This window comes from Rhinolophus hipposideros, assembly GCF_964194185.1.
Source record: "Rhinolophus hipposideros genome assembly, chromosome: 19".
NCBI lineage: Eukaryota > Metazoa > Chordata > Mammalia > Chiroptera > Rhinolophidae > Rhinolophus > Rhinolophus hipposideros.
In genome coordinates, this window is record NC_138065.1 from 34737440 (window position 1) to 34764683 (window position 27244).

The 27244-nt window shown below is 52.3% G+C and overlaps 2 protein-coding genes across 11 annotated transcripts in view; one reads left to right on the forward strand and one right to left on the reverse strand.

Moving 5' to 3' along the window:
- The window catches only part of CAMK1G (calcium/calmodulin dependent protein kinase IG), a 28896-nt gene extending 25891 nt beyond the window's left edge, over positions 1 to 3005 (forward strand). The window contains exons 10-13 of one of the 2 annotated variants that reach the window (XM_081024812.1): positions 529 to 616; positions 854 to 1278; positions 1839 to 1966; positions 2123 to 3005. In XM_081024812.1, coding sequence (XP_080880938.1) covers positions 529 to 616; positions 854 to 1278; positions 1839 to 1929 — 604 coding nt within the window. In that variant the 3' untranslated portion in view covers positions 1930 to 1966; positions 2123 to 3005. The remainder of the gene's footprint in view (positions 1 to 528; positions 617 to 853; positions 1279 to 1838; positions 1967 to 2122) is intronic. The other variant, XM_081024813.1, reaches the window with a different exon arrangement.
- Positions 3006 to 3921: 916 nt separating this feature from the next.
- Positions 3922 to 27244, reverse strand: part of LAMB3 (laminin subunit beta 3) — a 144705-nt gene continuing 121382 nt past the window's right edge. For all 9 annotated transcript variants that reach the window (XM_081025839.1, XM_081025836.1, XM_081025842.1 and 6 more), the window contains 20 exons: positions 24679 to 24793; positions 24081 to 24154; positions 22185 to 22376; positions 21303 to 21366; positions 20714 to 20907; positions 18801 to 18921; positions 17933 to 18121; positions 16558 to 16713; positions 15998 to 16194; positions 15554 to 15665; positions 14349 to 14727; positions 13077 to 13237; positions 12734 to 12954; positions 12256 to 12453; positions 11779 to 11923; positions 9586 to 9793; positions 9049 to 9190; positions 8499 to 8675; positions 7489 to 7642; positions 3922 to 4509 (listed from right to left, as the gene is read on the reverse strand). In XM_081025839.1, the coding sequence (XP_080881965.1) occupies positions 4373 to 4509; positions 7489 to 7642; positions 8499 to 8675; positions 9049 to 9190; positions 9586 to 9793; positions 11779 to 11923; positions 12256 to 12453; positions 12734 to 12954; positions 13077 to 13237; positions 14349 to 14727; positions 15554 to 15665; positions 15998 to 16194; positions 16558 to 16713; positions 17933 to 18121; positions 18801 to 18921; positions 20714 to 20907; positions 21303 to 21366; positions 22185 to 22376; positions 24081 to 24154; positions 24679 to 24793 (3336 nt within the window). In that variant the 3' untranslated portion in view covers positions 3922 to 4372. The remainder of the gene's footprint in view (positions 4510 to 7488; positions 7643 to 8498; positions 8676 to 9048; positions 9191 to 9585; positions 9794 to 11778; positions 11924 to 12255; positions 12454 to 12733; positions 12955 to 13076; positions 13238 to 14348; positions 14728 to 15553; positions 15666 to 15997; positions 16195 to 16557; positions 16714 to 17932; positions 18122 to 18800; positions 18922 to 20713; positions 20908 to 21302; positions 21367 to 22184; positions 22377 to 24080; positions 24155 to 24678; positions 24794 to 27244) is intronic.

Sequence of the window (27244 nt, forward strand, 5' to 3'; positions counted from 1 at the left end):
ATTGGGGGGCCTCACTGAGAAAGGCTTCCAGGAGGAGGTGGGTTCCAAGCAAAGTTTTGAGTTACAGGATGGTGACAATCCAAGTGCCTTCTGACAGGGTCAGTGAACTTTTTCTGAAAAAGCCAGATAGTCAGTATTTTAGGCTTTGCTGGCCATACTGTCTCTATGGCAACTAGTCAATCTGACTTTGTAGCACAGAAGCAGCCATAGCCCATACCTGAATGAACGGGCGTGTCTGTGTCCCAATTAGACCTTATTTACAAAATCAGGCAATGGGTAGATTTGGCCCAAAGGCCATAGTTTGCTGATCTGCTCTAAAGCAAGTGTTTGGTTTTGCCAAAGCATAGGCCTCCTGTGACCCTCCCGGGGGACAGAGGAGCCCTGCTTCTGGCCTCTCCTCTTGTGGGCTGCCCTTCTCCTGGGGCACGCCACTCGGCTTAACCTGGTCCTGAGTACACAGCTGGCTGCCCAAGCCCTGGCTGAGTTCCCAGGCCTTTCACTAGCCTGGTGTCCCCTCTCCATGCACAGGGTTGCTGGAAACACAGCCCTCCATCGGGACATCTACCCATCTGTCAGCCTCCAGATCCAGAAAAACTTCGCAAAGAGCAAGTGGAGGGTAAGTGGTCCTTTCCAGGAGGTGGCAGGCTGTTCCGGGTCCCTGGAGGCTGGACTGGGGTAGGGGCTGGGGGAGAGGCTCCTTGGGGCTTCCCAGCAGACTCCGATGCTCCCTGGACCCTCTCTGAAACAAGAGGCGGGCACTTCGGTTTCTAGAGGCCATAGGGCAGAGGGAAAGCTTGAGCCCTGTGGTCTCTGAGCATGGAGATGGCCAGAGGCTGGTCCTGTGTCTCCTTAGCAAGCCTTCAATGCAGCCGCTGTGGTACACCACATGAGGAAGCTGCACATGAACCTGCACAGCCCAGGGGTCCGCCCAGAGATGGAGAACAGGCCACCTGTCACTCAAGCCTCAGAAGCTTCAAGACCCACCTCCCCCGAGATCAGCATCACCGAGGCACCTGCCCTGGACCAGAGTGTGGCACTCCCTGCCCTGACCCGGCTGCCCTGCCAGTGTGGCCCCCGGCCCCCTGCCCCCAGTGGCAAGTCCCTCAACTGCCTGGTCAATGGCTCCCTGCGCATCAGCAGCAGCCTGGTGCCCATGCAGCAGGGGCCCTTGGCCATGGGGCCCTGTGGCTGCTGCTCCAGCTGCCTGAACATCGGGAGCAAAGGGAAGTCCTCCTACTGCTCTGAGCCCACACTCCTCAAAAAGGCCAACAAAAAACAGTACGTTTTGCCCCCTAAGGCAGAGGCCTAGCCCTGCTCAACCTGGGTGTGAACGAACTCAGCCAATAGCTGGAAGAAATGTGCCAAAGGGCCTGTCCCACTCAAGGCAGCTCCACAGGGAGGGAGGGAAGAGCTCTGAATCCAGGTCAAGGGAAATGCTTCCAGTCCTGTCCTTACCACCCACTAGCTGTGTGGCCATTGACAAATCAATGTCTCTATTTCTAGTTGGCTCATCTGTAAAATGGGTCGATTGAATTATTTTTCCCTGCTCACCCTGTCTCAGAGGTACCGTAAAAGTTTAGTGAAGCAACAGGGATTATAAATATCTGCAGAAAACTGGGTCTATGTGAATGGTGAGCATTAGATTCCTTGAGTTTCCAGGGCCTCGGTGTTTTGGCAGAGGAGCAGGGGTTGGTTCTTGTTTGTCTTTTCTGCAAACACTTTTACTTTCTGAACCTCATAAAGGGAGAGCTGAGTGGATGCCACAGGCATAGAGAACTATCTCGGCTCTTCGTCCTTCCTCAAACACATCACAGCCTGCTGCTTCATTTCCTTTCCAGGAACTTCAAATCTGAGGTCATGGTGCCAGTCAAAGCCAGCGGCAGCTCCCACTGCCGAGCGGGGCAGACTGGAGTCTGTCTCATTATGTGATCCCGGGGGTCCGTGCCTGTGTCACTGCACTTTTCAGGTGAGGGGACTGGAGGCAGGAAGACCAGGGCAGAAGCTGGGCGGTGAGGGGCCTCTGTCTCAGAAGAAAAGCCCCATCCCAGAGTCTGAATGATGGGGTCTGAAGGTTGCCAAAGGCAGCAGCCCCACCCCCACCCTGAACCCCTTTCCTCTGCAGGAGAGATGGTCAACTTTTCTCTGCCTTTCCAAACCTGGGGTCTATCCTGCAGCAGGAGGAAGGGGAGCAGGTGGAGCAGGGCCTGGCGGGAGCGGATTCTGGTCAGCAGCAGCCGACTGAAGGTGTCTGGGGCAGACCCTCACTGAAGGCCCTTGAACCCCAATGAGCCCCCAGCCATGGAGGCCTCGCTGAAGCTGTGGGCAGGAGGAGTGGCATCTGCTGCCTTCCAGGTCTCCCTGACCTGCCCGCTCTGCGCCCCACACCCTACGTGCCGTGGCTCTGTGCAGTGTACGTAGATAGCTCTTGCCTGGGTCTGTGTTATTTGTCGTGAAAAGCTTAACAGGCTGGTCAGGCCGTGTCGCCTTCAGAGCAAAGCCATAAGGAGTATCTCCCCAGACTCCCTGCTCAGCACACACCTGCTCCTGCCTCTCAGGCCTCGAATGGGCTCATTAATGTAGTCGCCTGCCCATCTGCATGAATGACAGGCAGCTCTGCGGTCTGCCTGTGAGTTCTCAAAGTATGAATCCTTAACTCCAGATTAGCTCCCAACGGAGCTGAGACCCCCAGCATACCCGGCCCACTTCTGAGCCACCTTCCTCCCCGCCCCAGTCCAAAAGCAGTGCCACACCCTCTAAGAGGAAAAAGGAAGAAATCTCTGACTATACCGTGAAGGAGTTAGTATCCTGGCCAGACGCCCTCCACACACACACCCCAGGAAGTAAAACTTGGAAGTTGACTTTTTAATTTCAGCCAGTGTTTCTAATCCTGCCTCTGCTGCCCTTTCTCTCCCTGAAAGTCAGGCGCTTTCTTGTTCCTCCCCAGTTTTCTTACTCCAGCTTTATGCTCAGTGTTGTGCTCAATAAAATGGACATATTTTTCTCTATGAGGCTTCATTTGGTTCTTCTCAAAGAAGCCGCTCAGGGAGTTGGGAGCCTGTGACAATGGAAAGTGCTGGAAGCTGGGTAGAACCCAGCAATGGGGTAGCCGATGTGGACTGGTAGCACGCAGGGGCTTTGCGACTCGAGTTACCCGTGCTGACCCATTTCTGCCGCACAGCAACCCCTTGGGATAGGCTCTGTTGGAGCCCAGCTGCTCCGACTCCAGCGTCCATTCTCCTAATACTGTATGAGATGAGCGTGAAGTTGAGGCCTAGCCCTGCCCTGGTCCCATCTGTGACCTTGGGAAGTTATGTAGCCCTTTGTGCTTTGGTTTCCTCTCTTGTCAGCACCACTCACCTCCTGAGGTAGGGCAGATGATGTGTCCAGCACAGTGCTCAATAAATTATTAATACGGTCAATAAGGATCAAGACGTCCACGTAGATAAAATGTCTAGCCCAGTGCCTGGGCTATGGCAGCACACAAATGCTCACGCCATTTCCACACATACACAAATACAAATACACCCAAATATACACAAATACAAAGACATACACAGAAATACACAGAAAGACACACACACACAGACACACACATGCACACAGACACAAACATACACATCCATTACAACTTTGAGATCCCAAGACACACAGAATCTGGTCTTAGTTCTGCCTCTAGGAGCTGTGTAAATTTGGACACCTTCCTTCCTTCCTCTGGATTTCTATTTCCTTGTCTGTAAATGTGAAACCGGATCATTGTCCTAAGATAAAAAGGGCCCCTCTGATCTCTTGAGGATGAAATCCATCAGGTTCTGGGCAAACGGGCCCCGTCTCCCTCAGTTTGGGTGATAAGCCAGCTGGACTAGGCAGGGTGGGACAGCTTGTGCTTGGTACACCATCAGGCCTTCGGCTTGAGCACCCAGTAACCCCCAATGGGAGACAGAAACAAGTGACAAACGTTTATTTGCTTAATGGAAGGCAGACTATTTTCCGTCTTTGAACCTCTACACTCCTTTCCAAAGATTCATATTGGGCCTTTCATTTGTACATCATTTTGAGTTAAGTTTTTCTCCTTGGAGGATTCAGCCTCCATGGAGAACGAAGGGCGAGAACACTGCCCAGCCAAGCTCCCTCCACTTGAGAGCTCCTGGTCACAGTGGCATGGCCTGCTTCCACCATCTCTGTGCCTCAAATGTGGCTGTCCCATCAGCTCAGGCTCAGCTGCAGCACAGACTAATCTTAACAGCTGCACACCAGCCGTGGCCCAGGTGGTGCTTTTGGCTGCATTAACAGGAGCTAGAAAGCATTTCAACCCAGTCTGCCCCCCAAAGCAAAGAGGGCAGACACATGGGGTCAGGGGCTGGCAGCTGGGACATCACTTGCAGGTGGCATAGTAGAGCACACGCTCGTTGATGTGGTCGCGGATCTGCTCCACGTGCTTCTCCAGCCCTGTCAGGTCTGCAGAGCGAAGCATGATGGCCTGGCTCCCCTGAAGCAGCTCGGACTCCATGTCTGAGGGGACATGGGACAGCAGGAGTTAGAGGAGGCAGGACTGGGGCACCTCCCCCATTCTCCCAACCCCTCCTCTCCCCCTACCCACCTGGCAGCAGCACCTGCAGGAAGAATCATGTTTAGGGGACCTTCTCAAGGGCAGCCCTCTCCAGCCTCATGTGCCCCCAGCCCTATCCCACTACTAGAGAAACAAATGTGGCAGGGACCAGACCCAGGAAACCTTCACCCCAATTATCCCATGGCCCCTACCCTTCTCCTCTGCTCTAGGATCCCTCGGTTGTCCCAGACTAATGGGGGGACCACTGGCACCAAGATTAGCAACCCGTTGCTATTGGACCCAGACAACTGCCATCCCACCAACGATCCTCAAGTGGGTAGCATGGCAAATAGTTGGCTGGGTGACCAGAATTCCTCCCCCTTTTCCCTCCTCAAAATGCCACTCCAGAGGTAGCCCTGCCCCTCCAGTCCATTCTGAATGGAGGACTGGAGGGGCTCCAAAGTGGCCTAGTTCACCTGCTCCTCCTATCACCCAAGGCAGGCGACTCCTCCACCACATTCATGAGAGCTGGGACCCAGCCTCAGCTGGAAGTTTGCCAGGAATAGGGAGGGAGGACATCTCCTCACAAGGTTCCAACTTTAGGCAGCTCTAGTTATACAAAAAGTCTTGGGGCCAGCCCAGTGGCTCAGGCGGTTGGAGCTCCGTGCTCCTAACGCCAAAGGCTGCCGGTTCGATTCCCACATGGGCCAGTGCCCAATAGCTCAGTTGGTTGAAGTGCGGGCTCTTAACCACAAGATTGCTGGTTCAACTCCTGCAAGGGATGGTGGGCTGCACCCCTTGCAACTAGCAACACCAACTGGACCTGGAACTGAGCTGCGCCCTCCACAACTAAGACTGAAAGGACAACAACTTGACTTGGAAAAAAAGTCCTGGAAGTACACACTGTTCCCCAATAAAGTCCTGTTCCCCTTCCCCAAGTAAATAAATAAAAATGTAAACATATAAAAAAAGTCTTCTCATTAAGCCAGAATCTGACCACTTCTTGCTTCCACCCAGTCAATTCAGGACTGTCTCCTGGGGGTAGGAGTACATTTGCTCCGTCTTCCACATCACACACAGTCCTTCAAATGTCTGATGCCTCATCTTCTCCAGGTTAAACCTCCCTAATTCCTGCATCCATTTCTTATCTGACACAATCATCAACCTTCCCGACCTCCCCACCCTGGTCCCTGTGATGTTTCGTTTTTCAATATCCCTTCTGAAGATGTAGCAGCCACCCCTGAACACCATCGCCCAGGGGAGATCCTACATGCAGAGTGGAACAGGGTTGTGACTGGGCTGACATTCAGCCAGTGGGCACCCGTATGGACCAATGGGTTGATAAAACACTGAAATTTTAGTAGCTGCTGTTCTGTTCCCTGGTCCCTACCCACAGGGGCCACCTATGCACGATCGTCCCCCTAATCCTGCAATTAAAAGTAAATTCCTGCAAGAAGGTAAGTGGCTGTTCCAACACTACAACCTGAGTTGGTAGGTGCATGACGCACCAGTTACTAAATATTTTTAATGTCACCGCTGAGCCATTACTCCCCTTATTTTGGCTGTTTTGTACTTATTCGCTCTTTTGGCAGTAACAAGACACTGCTGACTTAGATCAAGCCTACAGTTACTCCAGACTCTTGGGTCTTTTTCAGGTGAGAAACGATTCATTTGCTTATCATTTACCGGTTAATAAAGTGTTTTCAGCTATATTAGCCACTGAGAAGCCAGGCCTCATACAAGCTGTACTTCTGGATTTAGGCCCAAATGAGGCCAGACTGGAAGATAATTTTTCTCCTTATTTAATTTCGTCCTGTTAGTTAGCCCAGCCTGTAGACTTCTGAGATTGCCTGAGAATAATGGTTCTGTTATCTACCGTGTTTCCCCAAAAATAAGACCAGCTCTTATGTTAATTTTTGTTCCAAAAGATGCATTAGGGCTTATGTCCAGGAGATGGCCTCCTGAAAAATCACGCTAGGGCTTATTTTCCAGTTAGGTCTTATTTTCGGGGAAACATGGTGGTGTATTAACTGTCATCCACAGATTTGATAAGCAATTTCTTTAGGCTCCTCCATCTAGGTCAGCTCCTCTCACCTCACCCTCAGGTCTGGCAGGCCACAGCCTCATGTCTACCCACTGTCAGCTTGACAGCCCAACCTGTCCATAGTGCCCACCTGGCTAATGAAATCGAGTTTTGTCTGTTTTCTCTGACATTCAGAAAAACTCTGTTTGGGGCATTCACGGGCACACCAGGGCTGTGACCCCATAGTCACATCTTCAAAATTGAGCCTGTTTCTTAGAAATCCCTGTTCTCCTTTCTGAGGAACCTCAGAACCCTTTTGAAAGCTCCTTTCATTACGTCTATGCCGTATGCAAAAGCCTTGGATTTCAGGGCTGAGCCTCCCCTCCCGTCCTGGCATGGGGGCCAGGAACACAGACCCAGGCACGCTGGCCCCTGCTCCTCTCCCCTCAGAACATGCCCCGGTCTTCCCACCCACCGTCCTGAGGTCCCTCCCCTTCCTCACAGCCTCTCCCAGGCCTACGTGTCCTTCCAGACCCTCGTCTAATCTTTTTTTGGAACATTCCCTTCACAGAACATTACTCCCTGACATTATTCATCCTCTGCACCCCCAGACCTCTTAACATCCAGTTTCCTACCACAGACCTCCTTGTGCTGTTAAATACAATTCCATGCATCTTGCAGGCAATAGGAAACATGGCACCACCTGGATTGCAAGCTTCTGGAGACAAGGCCAAGTCTCGCGAGCATCTCTCCACTCCCCACTGCCCCAGCCCCGTGCCTCATACCAGGTGCTCAGGAACTCCTGACTGACCTCACTCCTTTAGCACTGCTAGCTCCACAAAGACTGGGCCTCGGAAACCCTGGGTTGGGACCTGCCTTCAGGACGCCCACAGTCCAAGCCCGCACACTGTCCCCTCACCTTTCATCCTGTCCATCATCTCCATGGTCTCCCCAAACAGTTCCTCTGCCTCTGTCTTGACGCTCAGGATCCGGTTGCCCTGCTCCCCCAGCATGGGGCTGTGACCCAACCGGTCCTTCAGCTCAGCATATTTTTGCTTTATTCGCTCAAATCCCTGAAAAGTGGTAGAAGAGTCTCTGTCACCATCATCATGGTCCAAAGTCCTAAAGAGCTTTGGCTAGAGCACTTGCTATCACCCAAATCAACACGGAGGGATAGTGTGCTTGCTATTAAGCCTCAGGGGGTTGGTTTTGCCTATAAACACCCCTTGACTACAAACTGTATCTTCAACTTCTTCTGTGTTTCCCTCTCTCTGTCTGTAGCTCCTGTCATTTCCCTCTCACCTCCAGCACCATGCCAGGCACAGAGTTGTCACTTAATTATATACATGGCAGCGTGGCCATGGTACCAGGATTATAATGCTAACATTCCTGGTACACTGGAGACACTGAGGGTGGCCCTTTGATCTCGCTGGTCTGTTAGGCTGGTGCAAAAGTAACTGCGGTTTTTGCAATTGTTCTTAACCTTTTAAACTGCAATTACGTCTGCACCAACCTAATAATTCTGACACTGATGGGCTCTCAGGTTAGGCTAAGTCAAGAATGTCTGTCTATCTGGGCAGCCATGACAGGGGACAAGCTCTGGTTGGGAGTCAGGAGACCTGCTTTGTAGATGAGCTTTGGGCCTGGGCAGTTACCTTCATCTGTAAAAGGAGAGAGATTGGACTGGATCGTTCCCAATATCGCTGAGCCAGCTACACCAAAGGCAGCCAGTGGTAGAATTCAGATGTCTGGCCAGGTTTGGGTTAATCCTAGAGCCCCTTCTGGTTATTCTAGAATAACTGTTATTCTAACTGCTTTGGAGCCCAGGGTCCTATAAAGTGTATGAAGTGTACATTGATAAAGTGTCCTCTGCTGCTCAGGAGCCCTCCACGGCTGTGCTCCCTTGGGCTAACTCTGCTGTCTCTGTACCTCCTGGGCACTCAGTGCCCGCTCGCTGGCGCCCTCCGCGAGCTGCTGGGCCTGGGTTGCTTGTGCCCGCTGCTGCTCGGCCTGGTGGTGGAGCTTCTCCATCCGAGCTCGGAAGTCACCGAGCTGCTCCATCATGCCCGTCACTAGTCTTTCCGCTGGCCCCAGGACCTGCTGGACCTTTGTGGAAAGAGGGAGACCTGGGGTTTGTGGTGGGCCTCACGGGCAGTTGCCTTCATCCTTCTTTTCTCCAACACATCAGGCAGCTACAACTTTCTCCAACCAACACATCACTATTGCCCCTCTCCTAATCCCCAATCTGTCCACTCACACAGACCTCCCCCTTCTCCCGCTCAGCAGACCCCCACTCCTTTCTGCACCGGGCCATGAAAACAGAAAATCAACAGCTCAAAGCCAGGTTCGAGGCTGTAACCTTCCTTCTTTAGGTCCCCAGCTCCGTTTCCATCTGGGTCACTTTCTGGCATCTTCTATCCTTGTGCCTGAATCTGTCTGATTGTTCCCAAAATGGGGGAGGGAAGCCAAACCAGTGCACCTCAGCAACCCTGTCCTGGATCAGCCGAAGGGAGCGGCTGGTGCCGCTCATGGTATCCTGCGCTTCCTGCAGTGCCACCGTGCCCTGCCGCAGGTTCCCCACCACGTCTTCCACCTGGCCCTCCACTGCGTGCGCTCGGCTCCTGGGGCCAGGAGAGCGGAAGGGAGAAGGGAGAGAACATGTGGACAAGGAAGGAAGAGATGTGCGGCTCAACTCACTCACCAGTCCAAGGGAATAGCCTTCCCAATTCAGTAGCTTTTTCATCCCAGGACCCCACCAAGCAGACATGATGAATGGAGTGTGATGTCGGACACACCCTTGGGCCATGGGTGCAGTATGGAAGGGCCATGCCGAGTCAAGTATAACCTGAATGCCAGGTATCACTTCACTACCCCCACTGTTAGAGCCCCTCCAATCCCCCAGCGCCCTGTAGCCCTCTGACTTGGAGAGCTTCCTCTCTCATTTCCAGGAACAGACTTGGGAGCAACACACCAGCCCCATCCTGGGCAGGGAGGAGTTCAGGGACCAGGGCCATACCTGGCCTGCTCGGCCTCAGCCTGGAGCCTGCGGGCTCGAGCAATGTCCTGCTTGGTCTGGGACAGCACCAGGTCCACGTTGGGAAGCCTGGCTGCAATGGCCTGGATCTCATTCATCTTCTGTAGAACGGTGGCAGAGTCTGTGGGCAGCCACAGGGCCAGCACAGCCTCACTGATCTCCTGAATGGTGGCAGCATCGGTGTCAGGGTCTGGAAGACAGCCATCAATCAGACTGGGGGAGCCCAGCCACCTCCCCAAAGACCAGAGGCCTCTGCAGGCTGAGCAGCACCCACAGAGAGCACCACGGTGCCATCTCTGCCTGGTGCCTCAAGGCCCTGCCCCACCCCCCACCCCCGGCATACTCAGTTGCCCAATTTCTGAGAGTTTCCGGCAACGCTGTGGGAGGATGGTTTTCAGCACAGCTGTGGCAACTAAGTGTCTGGTGGCACAGGAAACTGCAGGCTGGGGAGACGGAGGCTGTGCCAGACAGCTGGTCCTAAACAATGCCTGGAGCACAAACATAATCAGCCCGAAGTTGGGGAAAGCGGCCAGGAACTGGAACTGCTTCCTCGGCAATAAGACCCCTTGTACATGCCCCTCGTCAGACCAGGGTGCTCTCTTTGCAAAGGCAGATAAAGATTGCCAGGTCTTTGCTCAAATGTCACCTTTTCAGAGAGGCCAACCCTGGCTGTCCAATCCAGAATTGCAACTTCCACCCTACGCGGACACTCCTTATCCTTCTCTGCTTATCTTTCTCTCTGCATCTATCATGCCGAACACTTCACTCAGTCACCTGATTTGCTGTCAGTTTCCCCACTAGAACGTGACCTCCACAAGGGCAGGGCTGGGTTTCATCCACAGCTCTATCCCCAGCCCCTAGCACAGTGCTTGGCACTTGGAAGCACTCCGTGTTTGTAGAGGCAACGAATGATTGAAAGGGCTCCAGACCCACGCCTTCCCTTTACTAGTCAAGCAATCTGGAGCAAGTCAAATGGCATCTCTGAGCTCAGTTTTCTGACCTGTGAAATGGGAATAACCATCCTCAACCTAAAGGGATGAAACAATCAGGTAGCGAGAATTTTACAAACTAACTGTGGGTCAGAGAATAAGCTCAGAAGTATAGAGATGGCTTCTCCTCCCCATCTCTCTCTGTTCATCTTTACAGATTCCACTGGTAATGACGTGACAGGGAAGGGGGCGTGACAAGCAAGAAGAACCACTGTGGTCACACCAAGCCCTCAACTCCTAGTAACTGGGCTCTCGGCCAAGCAAATTCTCTGGCAGGGACCAGAAATCTAATAATATCAACGCATATTCCTCAGGCACCTTTAATTTTTCAAAACACATTTCACATGAGTTACTCGATCCCCAAAATAAACTTGTGAAATACTACCATCCTGGTTTGCAGAAGTGAAAGATAAGGCAAACAAAAAAGCAACTTGCCCAAAGTCACCCAGGTTCCCAAGTTTTGTTCACAGATCTTTCCACTCCGTAGGGCGGAATCTGGTTCATTTATTCACTCAACCAACATTGGGTGACTGGTCTTATGCTAGGTGCCAGTGACACAGTGAACAAGACAGACAGCCATCCCTGCCCTCTTGGAGTTTATAGTCTAGTGGGAAGACAAACAATACACTCAAAGGCAAGTGAATTCAACAACACAGGCCAGAGCAGTGCAATGAAGGCCAGAGGGGAATGGGAAGGGAGGGGACAACCACACAGGATGGTCAGGAAAGGGTCCTCTAGGGAGATGAAATTTAAATTGAGACCTGGAGGGCAAGAATCAGCAGCCTTGGAGAGAGCATTCCAGGCAGAGAAAGAACAAATAAACGTTTCAAGATGGGCAAGCGCCTGTCCTGTTCAAGGATGGTCAGTGACCAAAGTGGGAGGACACGAAGCCACACCCAGGAGGTGAGCAGAGGCCATGATAAGGAGTCGGAGTTTATCCCAAGAACAAGAGGAAGCCAGTGAAGGATTTTAGGCATGAGTGGGATGTGATCCCACGTACACATTTTTCAAAGATGTTTTAGGCTGTTGGGTTGAGAATGAACCTGAGGGAACAGAAGGAGAGGTGGGAAATGGGGGCCATCCCAGGTGAGGGATGGGGGCCAAGCGAGGCAAGGAAGCGACTGGCTGTCCCGCCAGGACAGCAGGAGTGGAAAACAGCCCAGCGTAGGGTGCAGTCCAGGCCCACCTGAGAGGAAGTCCCGGACCTGCTGGATGAGAAGCCGAGTGCGCCTGACGTCCTCCTCCATCAGGGAGCGGCTGCTGCTCACCTGGGTCTCCAGGCGCTGAGCATCCAACTGCACCTGCGAGGCGGCTTCCTCTGCTGCCCTGATCTGCCAACACACACTGTAGGTCAGCAGTGGTCAAAGCCCCAAGAGAGCCGCTCAGCAGGCCCCAGAATTCTGTGGACACTCAAGACCTACCTGGGAAACATTTGAAACGCAGCCGGATTGATCCCAGAGAAACATGATGTGGAGTAAGGTTTCAAAAAGCCCAAAACATGGGCCCCAAATTCTACCTCTAACTTCCTGTGGGGCCTGGGGTAAGTTACTTGACATATATGGGCCTTCATCTCCTGAATGTAAAGTGGGAACTGACTTGCCCGGGGGCCTCCGTCCCCTCGGCCTCCTCCTACGAGTGCCCACCCTACTTTGGCCACACCTACCATCTGCCTGGTCTGCTGAAGCTGGGCGTTGAAGCCCTGTAGCTGCTTGGCCACCTGCCCCGCCGTCTGGAAGGCCCCACTGGCCCTGGGGAGGACACCTCTGCAGTGGGAGCCACAGGCCGTACCGTTGTCTCTGGGACAGAGCTCACCAGGGCATGCTCCTGGGGTGCAGGCTGTCTGCCTGGAGCCTCCACAGAGCTGTGGAGAGAGGGGGCGTCAAAGAGGTTACCCAAGGCTCCTCAACAACCACTCCCATCCCACACCAGGGAAACTAACAGCCAGACATCCCCATGACAACTGGGTAACAGAAACTTGTCTCCTTGGCAACATCTGAGCACACCGGTGAGGGGCCAAGGGTCAAGACGTGTAGGGGAGCCAGGTAGGTTCACATTGCCCTAACGGGAATCATATAGTTGATGTGTGACAAGCTGGGGCCGGGGGCTCTGGGAAGTGGCACTCCACGCCATCCATGACTCACCTTGTTTATGGTGGGTGTCAGATCAGGCAAGGAAGCCATTTCCTGCCTCAGGGCTGCCAGCTGGGGACCACCGGCCCCTCCGCCTCCTCCGACCTGCTGCTCCAGCCTCTCAGCCTCTCTCCGGCTGTCCCTGAGCTGGAGAAGCTGGCGGGAGCTGTCAGACACCTGCTGGGCTGCCTGGGATGACCGCTGGTAGGCTGCAGTCAGCATCCGGAAGGCTCCTGCGAGAAGAGGAGAGGAGAACAGTCACCCCTCCAGCTGGAGGCTTGGAGACAGAGGAGCAGGAGCGGAGACAAGGTGTGGCGTGGTGATGCGTGTGGCTGTCTGAGGAACCGTTCCTCACCTGACGGATCGGCACTGCTGAGTTTTTCAAACTGCTCTCTCTTATTCTGATACATAACAAGGAGGTGATTGAAGCTTCTGTCCAGATTTTCCAGGTCTCCCGGAAGGGACAAGGTTTCCTCCTCCAGGACCAGATGGGGCTGCAGGTCCTGGAGAGTCCGCCTGAGATGGGAGAGGAGCTTTCACTAAACTATAGGACCAGCCCTCTCCTTGGAGAAACTGCTCCTGAGTCAGGAAGAGCAGAGGCCTTCAGGAAACACAACAGAATGGAGACTCCACAGACTGAAGAGGATTCTGCTGGGCAAAGCCTGGGAGGGCCGGCTGTCCTCCGTCCATCCTTCTGCAGGCAGGTCCAGAAAACTCTCTCCTTGGACTTATGTGACCCTGACACTCGCAATTCTCTTCTACCCCCCACAGCTGGCTTCCACAAGGAGCAGCACCCTGAACCTCCTGAGCTTGCGACCAGCTGACTTGAGCCACCACCTGCACAGCCGAGGCGCCCAAGGCTCTCTTCTGCAGTTGCTGCCACGGGTCTTCTCCATCTGAAGGGGGTCACCTACCCAGACCCACAACCATTGACCTGTCAGAGGTTCCCCTCTCCCCATGCCCGTGGCAGCTCCACCGACCACCAGCTCCTTCCCATAAGCCTCGCACTCTCCAGCCCCAGGCTTTGCTGAGGCTGGGAACGCCCTTCCACACCTGCATTTCCAGCCTACCAAATGCCTATGGATTCATTACTCTGTTGTGAGACTTACACAGCTCTGGGCACCGACAGTCAGAGAGTGCTCAGGGAAGGCACACGAATTATAGAAGCTTCCAGAACCAAATCTCACTAAGAAGGTGCCTCTGTGGGTAGCAGGGGGTTGTGAGAGGGACCGCTCTCATTCCAAAGGCAAATACCAGTTATTTTTAGAGCCCCTGCCTCCTGGATGTCCTCCGCCAGGGTGACTAATCCAGAGCTGAGTCTCTCTCACAGGCAGCGCCGGGCATTTGAAAGAACACTGGGCTTGGGTGCCAGCCTGTGCCCCGAGCCCCTGCTCTGCCCCTCAGTGGCCTCGGGGCTCTGTCACATCATCTATCTGTGTCTGTTTCCTCATCTGAAAACAGAACTAATAATGCCTACCACACCAATCACACAGGACTGTTGCGATAGTTAAAAGACAGAAAGTCCATGGAAATGCTTTGTAAACTGTAAAAGGCTGTACCAAGGTAAGGAAGGACCAGGGTGCGCCTTGTGTGAGCCCACGTGTGCTTGGCAGGGAAATGGAATTACCTGATGGAGAAGATGGCATTGCCCACCTGGGCCACCTCCTGCTCCGTGACAGGGGCACTGCTGAGAATTGCTTGGATCTGCTCCATCTTGTTCTTTGCGTCCAGGAACCGGGAGACCAGGTGGGGGTCCCCTAGGCCAGGCCCGGGCCGCAGGACGGCAGTGGCGTTTCGGAGGCTGCTGAGGCGTAGGGCCTGCTCCTGGAGCTCAGCCTCATAGGTCTGGAAGCAAGGGTGGCAGGCCACGCACACCGGGTAGCGGTCACAGTAACCTCGCTGGCACTGGTCGCAGCGGGGCCCGGTCAAGCCAGAGCGGCAGAGGCAGCGGCCTGAGGCCTTGTCACAGCCTGGGCCCTCGGTTCCCCTGAAGTCACAGTCACAGGCTGGGGTGGGGAGAAATGAGGCCAGGGTCAGGGAGACAAAAGTGTCCGGTGGCGAGAGCCTAAAGAGGAGGTCTGACCTGAGGGTCTTTGTTTAGAATAATAGACTGTCAAGGCCCAAATAGAATCACGGTGATGACACCAACAAAAGCAAGCACTTTGTTAGCACCTACTATGCGCCAGGTACTGTTCTAAGTGTCACACCATACACACAGTAACTCATTTGACCCACATAACCACTCCATGACACAGTTAACCACCTTTATGTTCTCATTTTTGTAGACAAGGCAACTGAGGCACAGAGAGGTTCAGTGCAATGTGCCCCTCCCCCAGAGGAGGAAACTGAGGCCTGCAGAGAGGGAGCGACTTGACCCGCCTCACTCGGTGAGGCAGAGGCCGAGCTGAGACCACACCCGGCTCTGCATGGTCCTGTGGCTACGGTACTTGTCTAACTGGCTTTCTGGGGAAACTACACCTCCCCACTCAGGACTCCCTTTCTCCATCTGTGAACAGGGAAGAAATGTCCTCCCCTCCCTGCTGTGGCCCTGGAGATGGCTCTGGAAAATGCTTTTTCAGTGAAGTGGGGAGCAAAGCGACCCTCCTGTCATGGGGATGTGGGGACGGCCTGATGTCACCCACTGGCTGAGGGCCTAGAGGCCAAGCCAGCGAGCTGGAGCAGTGGGAGCATGTGCTCTCACGGGAGACAAGGGCCCACGCCACGTGCACGATGACGAGGTCCCCCCATCCGCAGACCATGGCCCCCTCTGCCATCCCACCCAAGAGCTCTCCCCCCACAGCTTCAGCGTGTCCCCACCCCGTGAGGATGTACCTCGGCACCCCCTGGCCGCGTCTCCGTAGGTCTGGTCGGGACACTGGCGGATGGCTGCAGCGTTACACGTCAGGCCACCAAACCCTTCCCGACAGGCGCACTGCCCTGTGAACTGGAAGGAGAGCAGCGAGAGGGAGCCTCCTTTGCAGGCCCGGCCTTGCAAAACCCCCTTGGTGCTGCACCCCAAACAAGGACTCCCACTCAGAGACAAGCTCTTGAGTTGAAGCCCAGGATGGCCCTGCAGAGGGCGTGGCCAAAGACGTCGCCAAAACTCCAAGCTACAGGAGGGAGATTGGGTGACTTTCCCAAAAGGGATGGTGACAAAAGCAACCCAGCCTGATTTTGGAAAGGCCCCGAACGGCAGCATTGGAGGGGAGACAGACATGCTGGTGGGCAGGCCCCCTCCCCTGCGCAGGGCCCCACGGGACCACCCCCACTTTTTACCTGGTTGCACTGGGGGCTGAGGGAGTTGTTTGGGTCGCAAGCACACGGCTCGCAGCCCCGGCCGCTGGCCAGCTTCCAGTGGTAGGGAGCGCACTGGTCACATTTGGGGCCCACCACGTGGGGCAGACACAGGCAGCGCCCACTCTCCTCATCACATGGCATGTCCTGCCTGGACCCCAGGACGCTGCAGTCGCAGCCTGCAAGAAGGAGGGCTGCTGAGCTGGGGGAACAGCTCACCAGAAACTTATCCCCAGAGAACACGCACCAGGAGGGGGCCCAGCCTGGGAGAAGAATCAGGCAGGCCCTATCCCTCCAGATAATCTGGCTGACTCATAAAGCCACTGCATTTCCCACTAGTTCCAGCACCTGGCAGCTTGGCTGACTGCCCTCCCTGCTCATGAAGGACTCAGTCCCATCTTCCAACCCGGGGCTGTGCTGCCACCTGCTGGAGGCCAGTGGCACAGCATCTGGCACACAGCACAGTGAGGGGGGCAAGTCGTGGGTCTGTCCGCCTCATGCAGCCTGCCCCAGGCCATGCCAGGCTGGGCCCCCCTACTCACGGTGGCAGCCCTGCGGGTTGGCGGAGGTAAGTCCTGTAAATCCCGGCTTGCACAGGTCACAGCGCTCCCCCTGCACATGCTCCTTGCACACGCACTGCCCGGTCACTCTGTCACAGGGAACCCCTGGCACTGCCCCATCTGGGTCACACTCGCAGGCTGAGAGACAAAAGCAGCCACCGCAGTAGGAAGAGAGAACAAAAGCACAAAGTTAAGAGCAGATTGTAGGTAGGAACCAGACTGCCTGGTTCAAGTCCTTGTTCCACTACTTATTGACTTACAACCTTACACCTTAGTCAAGTTATTTAACCCCTCTGTGCCTCAGTTTCCTCATCTGTGAAACGGGGATCATTATACACCTCTCCTAGGCTTCTTAGGAGGAATAAATTAGTAAATCTAAAGCAGGTAGAACAGAGCTGGGCATATGTTGTATACCACACAAGTTTTGTTGCCATGATTTGCTATGTGCCAAGCACTGAGCGGTGTGTTCTTGCAAGTTTCCTTAGGTAAGCCTCCTGATAATCCTGAAGGTGGAGATGGTTATCCGTATTGTACGGATAAGGAAACTGAGGCTCAGAGATGGTAAAGAACATACTCAGATCACACAGCAAGAAGGTGCTAGCAGAAGTCAACTTCACGTCTTTCTCACTCTTTCTACAAACAAATAATATTAACAGGAAGTGACCCAGCCTTCTCCCACAACCTCTTTCATGCCCTTCAAAACACAGACTCTTGCTTCACCGAGAAAGTCTTTCCTGGTTAACCCGCCTGAGTCACATTGCTTCCGTCCACCCTGTATGAACCCACTGGCCCTTGTGGACGTGTTGTCACTCTTGGGTGTGCCATCACATTACATTTCATTTCTTTATTCAAGACACAATCTCTGAGCATTAATTTTTTGCTTGCCATTGGGCTAGGGCGTGAGAATACAAGAAATAATCCCTGCCAGAGAGGAATTCTCAATGTTGGGGGAAATAGAAAAATATAGAGCGAACCACATTACAACATTTAAAGGCAATAACATACATGAATACAAGCTGCTTCGCCCCTCTTTCTCATGTGTGTACAGTTATATCACCAAACAATGTGTACGCTTCTTGATAGCAGGAACTGCATCTTATATTTACTTTTTCCTCTCCTATGCCCAAATTAAGGGCTGCGTAATGATTGACTGACTGATTCACTGATGGTCCAGAGAGGTTAGGTGATTTGCTTAGCAGTGCACAGCTAAGTTAAAACAATTGTCCACAACTCCTGACACACGGCCAAGTCTCCATGTTTCCTGAGGGCTTGTGTGTCTCCAGGCACATGTGCTGTGTTGTGTCCAGAACAGATGCGGAGTCCTGGACAGATGGTACCCTGGGGAGCCCCTACTTACGGATACAGGTCTCCTGAATGGGAGCGCCAGGGCGCCGGTTCCGGAAATAGTGCAGCTGACACTGCTCACAGTTCTTGCCCTCGGTGTGGTCCCGGCAGTTGTCACACACCCCTCCATGTGTCCCCTGGCTGGTGGCAAACACAGCTGGGTCGAAGTGACATGTCTCCGAGTGCCCGTTGCAGTCGCACCCTGAAAAAAGAAGAGCCCCGGGCTGACGATGGACCAGCACCTGTCTGCCATCTACAAAGCGTGTCTCTGTTAGCTCGTTGGCGTCTCTAGCAACTCTGCAATATGCTCAGATTTGGGAAGTGGGGAAGCGAGGACCAGGGACGCTTGTGTTATTTATTAAAGGTTATGTGGCCAGTGAGAAAGCAGAGTAGAGTGATAACTCAGGCCTCTTGACTCTCAATGTGGGGGCTAACCCAAGAATAATGTCCGTGTTGGACCAAAGAGCGAGTTCTTTGAATGGTCTATTCCAATGCTTCCCCATTGCCATCGTGTCTCTCCCACTGGGTCACTGCCAGTCTCTGGGCTGGGGATCCCCATTTCCCTCATCTATGCAGAGAAAGACCCTGACTCCAGGAGACCAGTTGAAGTCGGAAACAAGATACTCCTACACAGGATAAGGCAAGTGGAGGGGCCAGGAAAACAAAAGCATCAGAAAGAAAAAGGCTTGTGGCATAAAAGCATGCACCAAGTCCCTCAGGCTTAGACGAGGAAAAGAATGGAGGAGCCAGAGGGCAGTTGCAAGCCAAATACTCTCTCCATTCCCACAAAGCAAGGAGAGCTTAAATTGCAGGGGTGCAATTAAGGTTCAAGTTAAATAATAAAGCCCAGTCTTAATAAAGCCCAGCCCAGCCAGTCATACTTTGGCATTCCTGGGGGTTCTGGTCATCTGCAGGTCTCCAGGGCCGATTGTTGTAGAAGGGTGCACAGCGTTCACAGTTGGGGCCCACAGTGTTGTGCTGACAGACGCAGACATCATGGACCTGGGAGACGGGCGTCAGTCATCAGGAATGATTGTCCAAGTAGTGTCCCAGGAGGGACCCGCACTCTCTCCCCTCACCCTCCCGCCCCTCACTCAGGGTCCAGCTCAGACCCCAGCCCCTCCAACTGTCACTCAACTCCAGCAACACTCAGCTACCCGCTTGTGCGTGTGTGTGTGTGTGTGTGTCTGCACTGCTCTTCTAGCTAGGTTTTTACAAGCTCATTCCTTACACTTGGACACCCCCATGATGCTCAGCCCAAAGCAGCACCTGGAAGGTGCTCAGGTACCCTTGTTGGTAAACTGTGATTCTAGAAGCTTCTGGGCCCTCTAGAGATTCATATTCCAATAATCTATGACTGAGGTTGTTTGGCTAATTGGACTGCATGATGAATTGTTACTCGATTCATTAAGGTACAAAAATAGAATAGCTATTGTGTGCTAATTGTCTTCTAAATTGAGCCCAACACCCTCAGCCTGGCATTCAAGGATCTGATATTTGTTCCATTCTCGTCTCCCACTCCCTCCTGACAGCACAGCCTTGCTGAGCTCTAGCTGCTCCCTCTGCAAGTACTACTTGTCCCCTTCTTTCGCATTTACAAATGTTTTTCTTTTGACCTGGAATATCCTTCTCTCTCTATTCACCAACAAAATCCTACTAGCTAGCATGGCACCTCCTTCACCAGGACTCTCTGGTCACTCTAGTTCCATGGACTTCAACCCTGGTCATACTTCAGAATCATCTGGGGGCTTTTAAAAAATACCACCAACAGGCCCAATTCAATCTGAATGTCAGGGACCAGGGCCAGGCAGTGGTGCTTTTTAAAGTGTGATTCCCTTGTACAGCCGGATTTGAGCACCACTGGGACTGGACATGCCTGTCCCTCCGCTCCACCCCACAGCACGTAGTGCACGTTGTATTCTCATGTTGGCAGTCCCGCTCAATCCGTGTTCTCGTCCTTTTTCTAGGGGCCCTAACAGATGACAGGAATCTGGAGCTGCTCTCCCTTTGGCCTCCTCTGCAGCCAAGAGCAGGAGCTGGCCCAGAAGTGGAACGAATAGAGCAACCGATGTTCATTTCCCCTTTATTTCCCTTGCAGGCCATTTTGCACGATTTCCTTGAGCGCCTATCCATATAGCAAATATCTCATTCCCATATGTTAACAGAACTAAAGCCCCAGAACAATGAAATGACAGCTCCCTCCTCTTGGTCCAGGGTTCTCCTTTATGGGTAGTTCTCAAGTTTGCTTTCACAGCAAAATGCCTGGGTTGCTTGATAAGCTGGAGCTTTTGCCCTCCCCCCCATCCCTGATACATCTGGCTCAGCTGCTCTGGGGCACACCTGGCACCTGTGTTAGACTCTGTTCTCTCATCACTAGATGGGACTTTAGAGTCCCCACACCAGGGGCTCTGAATCCTGGCAGTACATTAACGTCGTCTGGAAGCTTTCTAAAACAAGAACAAAACCAGAGTATCTAGGAGTGGAGGTCTGGGCAATATTTTTAGCTCCCCAGGAAACAGTCATGTGTAGCCAAGGTTGAGAAGCATTGCCTTACGCTCCCTCCAACACTCACACATAAGCTTACATGTAAATGGAAAAAAAAAAAAATCCCAAACCATAATGCAGGTCTAAGGAAGTGCTACAAAATTCTGATCTTTGAAATAAAAATCACTTTTCACCACTGCTAAAATATTAAATACCCACGTCTTAAAACTTAGTGCCACCCTGCTTTCCAGGAGCCTCAAGGACATCCTTATTTGGCTCTGGTCTTGCCCCTCCCACCCTGGACTGTCACCTGCACAATGGTGGAGGGGCCAGCATGGGCTCCGGGCTGGGAGGCACAGCGGTCAGCGTGGCCATGACAGAAGCAGCTCCCCTGCAGACGCAACTGGGACACTGCATAGTATGCGCTAGGTGGATAGCGGCCCCTCTGAGAGACAGGGGCCAGCTTGGTGAAGTTGATTCTCAAGTTCGTGATCTCCCCCAGCTCTGAGAGGGGGCAAACAACAAGGAAGGAAGGAAGGGATTGGGAAAGGAAAATAAAGCAAAAAAGTTAGAGGCACATGGAGTCCCCTAGGGCAGGTGGATAAGGAAAGGAATTCTGGTTTCACCTCCCCTTCAGCCCTGATTTCATGAGGTTATTCCAGGGACCATCCTCCACAGCCCTCAACTCTCCCATGGCAGAAAAGACACCCAGATTCCAACTCAGGCCTTTGGGGTCTCTGGGGGATACCACAGGTACCCTACGGGGTAAGCAGGGCCGGTATTCAATCCAACCATGTTGACAGAAACATGGAAGACCAGGAAAGTTCCAAGACCTGGGTTCCAGCCCTGTTTTATTCCCCAGCCATCATCCCACAGGCTAGAGGGGCAGCCACACTGACCTTGAATCTTTTGACTTTGAGTTGCTGGAATCCCAGAAGCTAAATTCATAAGGTTAAGTTGGACCTATGGAAAGAGGGAGAGGGAGACAATGAGGAAGAGGTAAACCGTGTGCCCTAAGCTCAGAAGTGTCCTTTCCATTCAATGCCCCGCTCTCCTCGTGCTACGCCTCCTTCTGACCTGGAACCTGAAACAACCATGGACGTGAGGCCTGTCCACCACCTTCAGGGAGTGAGATGCTCACTGGGCCCTAAATGAGTGTGTGTGCGTGTGCGTATGTGCGTGTGCGTGTATTTGTGTGTGTGTGTGTGTGTGTGTGTGTGTGTACCATCTCTCCTCTCCATTGAAAATATAGCAATCCCAAGAATTCCTGAGCTGTTTCTATAGGCAGGTTCTCTTTTCTAGCTCAGGGTTTAAGTTCCAGTGACCTGGAGCTGTGGCTTATGCCCGAATTTCCTCAAGGGTGATGATGGGGCTAGCTAGACGGATTAAAAAGGGAAAGTTCATTCTTGTGTTAAACCCTACCCGTGAAATCAGAAATTGAATTAAATTTGTGTAATTTGCTCACTTGACTCTAATTAGCCATCTCAAAGTCCTCACACTGGACCAAAGCCGGCTGTACCTTCTCCACTAAGGGACATGACAACACACCGGGGAAGATGACGTCAGAGAGCAGGGCTGGGGAATGCAGCGCACTCCAGAGGTTTCTGAAACACCCCTCGGGGCAGCAAAAAGGATCAGCAGCAAATGGTTTGCTCAGGAGAGTCAGCAAAGAGCACTGCCCGAGGGTGTGCTCATCTCTTCCAGAGTCTGCGTGAAGGAGTGAGCAATGGGCTGGTGGAGACCCCTCTCCATGGATACTTCTTCAGGGTTCCTTTTCCTACCTTCCCCCCATTTAGGTGCCCGTTAGGCCTCCGGGGCAGAGACTGGCACCGGGCGTCCTGCCAGCTCTGAGGCTGGCCCTGGCGGACGCGGGGGAAGGCCGAGGAGCAGTCAGTGGCCAGGTACTGGTACACATGCCAGGTCTTGCCGAAGTCTGAGGAGCGCTCAATCAGCATTCCAGCAGGCAGGGGCCCCTGCAGAGACACAGACAGGGCGGGGCCTGAGTGAATGAAGGGAGGGGCAGCCCTGGGGACACAATCCCGCAAACAGGCTTCCACAGACCTGGTGTCTGAAGGATGGCAAGCTGCATCCCTGACCCCTACTCACTAGATGTCAATAGCACACTCACAGTTGGGACAACCAACAATGTCTCCCGGAAGTGCCAAATACCCCCTGGCTGAAACCACTACAGTAAGCTATAGGCCCCCCGCCTGTCTTAATCACAGTTTTATCCCCGGCATCCAGCACATAGGAGATGCTTAGTTCACATTTGTTGAATGACTAGGTGAGTCTTTTGTTTGTTCTCCCCCTTCCCCATTTATACCTGTAAACTCATCTCTCACTAGTTTGTAGACCATCGCATCCCTACCTCTCTCACCAACGCATACTGCCCGCCCCCCAGAACCTAGGTCCATCCCCCTCCCCAATTATATACCCTCTTGTCTCTTGCCTCTTCACATTTACACTTTACTGTTCTCTTTGCCTAGAATGAACTTTTCCCTTCACCGGGCCATTACTGGTCCAGAAAGGCTTCTAGACCATTCCTCAGGGTATGTTCTCTGACCACCCTCCCAAACCTCCCTAAGACAAGACCAAGCTACATTCCCCCTCTCCCATGCTTCCCAACATCTCTTCTTACCAATATCAGAGCACACATCACATTCTCTCATAAACTAAAGCAACTTGAGGATTGCGGTTTAGCTTTATTCATCTTCTAATCCCTGACATCTGCCACCTAACATATAATCAGTGTTACATACGTCTGTAGCAAGAATGGACATATACATGAATGGGTGAGTGATCATAAAACTATGAAACTAACAGTAACCATCCAACTGAATGCTGCACTTCAAAGTGTCACCTTAGAGAGTGGGCATGTATTTAAATGACACTGGTATTTCGCAAAATACTTTTGACTTTTTCTTGAAGGGAGGCTCTTAGAGCTAACTTCCTTGGTCACACAAGAAATCAGATTCTATTGCGACTTATTCATAGCTCATTTTAACTCCTAAAAATGGTATCTCCCTTCCTGATCATCTAATCTTATTAACCTAACTCAATCCTTAAATGTTTGACTATTTCTGTAGACAGAAGAAAATCAAATCTTTGCCGAAAAGAAAAAAAATGACCTGTCACCAGTGAATAAACATGTTCCCTTCAGAAGGAGCATCTCAGAAAACCATTGCAAAAACCAAAAGCAGAATCCAAGAGTGCTCTGAGCAGAAATAGCAGTACATTGCTCCAAAGCGTACCTTTCACGTGGATGGGCCAGTTCTGGGCTGTTTGAAACCCAATCTCATCAGCGAAGTTATTAAAACAGAGGACACCAAGAATACACAGCTAAATGATACGCGACCAAGCCCAGCAAAATTGGTACTTGGCAGAGCTGAGTTAATTAGATGGGTTGAGGGCAGAGGAAGCAGAGAAGAAGTGGATATATAACCACTGCATGGCCTGGAAGGGGACCCTGGAGGTGCCACTGTTCTCTCTGGAGTGAGGCCTCTGCTGTCACTGTGATACAGGCTCAGGGTAAGTGTCACCCAGCCTGGGAAAGGGCGGGCCTCTCAGCACGTGGTCATCACCCCCACTGGGTAGACAAGAACTCTGCTGCCCAGCGGTCTAAGCCCACATGGCCCAGGGTCCCTCTCCATTCCACTGCCACCCCCAAGGAAGCACACCTTAAAATCCATCATGATGCCTTGAAGCTGGAATTTCCTGTCCAGATCCAGCTGCAGAGAGACAGGGTTCACATCTGGAAGGACAAAGAGTTGGAACATTAGACTGGGGACTTTCTACCTTCCTCACGGAAGAAGGCTGTGGGCTACACCAGTTCTCGGAAGTCAGACACCCTCTCGCTGTGATTCTCCAGTTTCCCTCTCAGAGAGGAACGGCACCAGAATTTTCCCACTTACATTATCTAAGCAAGATCCTATCTATTTTTGGCCAAATGTCTTTCCCACCATCACTTGATGCCCCTACTACCTTACAGAGTTTCAACTTGTCTGCTCAACGCAGACCTGTTCCTGAAGCTCAGTTCCTTCCACAAGCCCTCTGTGAGGAAGTGGAGTGAGATAAAGGCATTCCTACCTCTTCTCACCCTTCCCTTAACTTCCAATAAACTCTTCTACCTGCAACATTGGAAAGACCTCCAGTATGCAGGCAGAAGTTTCTGCTTGTCAACCACCCATGTCCCAAAGGGGTCCCAGGCAAACTCCAGCCACCCCCACCTATGGGAGCCTCAGTAAGTTTGGGCGCCTAAAGGTGGCAGGCCCTTACCATTCTGCGACTGCCACCAGCGTGTGGGGCCTGAGGATGAAGCCACATTCTCCACTCGGTGACTGTTGTAATTATGAGGCAGCCTGGAGTCACACCTGCAGCATTTCATGTGCCACTGTGGAGCAGGGAGACAACAAAGACTCAGAGGAGGGGTACAGACAGAATTCTCCCCTTGGGTCCTGAAAGCCCAGGACATTCCCTCCATAGAAAAGCTTCCCCTGGAGGATAGTGGATAGGGAGAGGGGGGGTCCACACAGTGTGAGGGATATAAATGATAAACGTCTAAGTATTACTTTGTCTTGTGCACCTGAAACTAATTAAAAAAAAAAAAAGAAAAGAAATGCTTCCCCTGGAGATCCCACTGATTTCATTAATACACTTGGAAGGATTAACCTCTCAAAACAAGGCTACTGGTCATCTTTTAATTTAATTCCTTTGTGTCTGTCCTAACACATAGCTAAGTGAATAGTACCTCGATGTTATGGTTGGGAAAGAGGTATGGAGCAGTAGAAAAATCTTTGGTAGATGACACTGCCTTGAAGAGAAACTTGAAAAGGGTGCCAAGAAAAAAAAGGAGAGAAATTCACATTAATTTAACATCTACTATGTGCTAAATGCAGGCTACAGAGTTTTACATCTCATCTCACTTAATCCTGGCAGCCTGGGGATAATTGAGTTTCTGAGGATCAGGGAGAGGGGACAGACAAACAGGACAAGGGAATGTGGGGTTCCAGTTCTAGCTCTGTTACCCCGCTTGCTGAGCTCAGCTTTCTCCTCTGTAAATTGAGTGGAGGTTGGAACACAGTCATTTAATCATTCAACCAACATTTATTGAGTATGTACTATGTGCTCGACCCTGCTCGAGGCTCTGGAGTTACAACAGTGAACAAAACAAAGACCCTGCCCTCAAGAAGCTAACATTCTAGTAACATTTAGAACATCTCTAAGGCCTTCCAACACTGATACCTGGACTTGATCTTCCCCAGGTTTGGTGCTCCCTACCCACAGGAGAGAATTCCATGATCCCCAACCAACTAGCACTGTGCAGGTAGGCGGTCTCGAGGCCAGGAAGGCATGCAGCCCTGGGGCTGAGGGCAGAGGCCCATCCCCAAGAAGAGCTGGGCCAAACTGGGCAGCCAAGAAGGAAACAGCCTCATATTGGAGCTCCCCAAAAGCCACACCTTCCCAGGCCTGCCCATGCTCTGGAATGAGACAAGAAGCAGAGCTGAACCCCTGGGCTCCAGAGCTGGGCAGAGATCACCAAGAAAACACAAAAACAAAATCATGGCCAGAGAAGATGGCCCTCGTCCTTTCCTTGTTCTTTTAGTCCGTGTGCATGTACATACACAGGTATGCACACATACACACACACACACACACACACAGACACACACACACACACACACACACACCCCCCACAGAGATAGCATGACCGTGTCTCAGCTGCCCCATGCAATACACATACAATTGTTTTCTCTGAGTAACCATGGTCCCAAACCTTGTGCGCAGGGTAAAGAACACTATTCAGAGTGCTCCAGTTCACCCATGAGGAGAAGCAAGACTTGGACAAGAACCTCCCGACCTGCTGCTCCTTCTGGGCAGGGACAACTGGGCTTCCCCACACCGCGTGCTTCTGCTTTCCCATAAGCCTCCACTCACCAAAACCAGGGGAAAGCTCTGGCCCCCTTCTCTGGGGCCTTCCAGCCCCTGAAAGGCTGTCCTGAGAAGGTGATAAGCTAACGAGGTGGTGTCTGCTGAGCTGATGAGCCTGACAGCTCAGTCCCAAAGGGACAAGGTAACATGCCAAGGCAGTGACTTAGTTATAACACCCAACATCATCTTTCCTCTCTACAGCCGACAAACTTGAAACTGATCGTGGAAGGGGTGCCAGGAGTCCTGGCTCGCTGAGCTTCTGCGTCCCACCCCCCTTTCCAGCTCTCACCTCCGTTCTGCAGAATAAGAATTGTCACCCATCCTGGTGCTGGAGCTGTCCTCATCATGTCCAAAGTGCTGTTTTAAACAATATTCTTTTGGAATATTTACTGCTCCAATGATGGCCGGCACATGTGCCCTGTATGAAGCAGCACCCACTGCCCCCTCACTCTTCTCTGTCCCTATTCATTCCCTGCCACATGTTTGTCCACTTGACCTACAGGGCATTTATTGTCTATTTGCCTAAGTATTTGCTTGCTGTCGGCCTCCCCACTACTAAAATGGATACTCCATGAGGGAAGGAAAGGACTACTTTCCTTTACTGCTGTATTCCCAGCACTTAGGAAAGTACACAGTACATAGTAGGCCCTCAATAAATACTTGTTGAATGAACAGTTACTGCTCAGCAGTGCTAACATTTTCATTACATTATTACTAGATAATTCCTTCTTGCACTCAGGGAGTTTAAAAGGAGGGGTGGGGGAATGAGGAGGTAATAAAACATCAATAGTAAGTGACGAAGCACCTACTATGTGCCAAGTACTGTATTAGGAGTCTCCATTCCGTAACCTATCGTATTTCCCCCAAAATAAGACCAGGTCTTATACCATGTTTCCGAATAAAAGACCGAGTC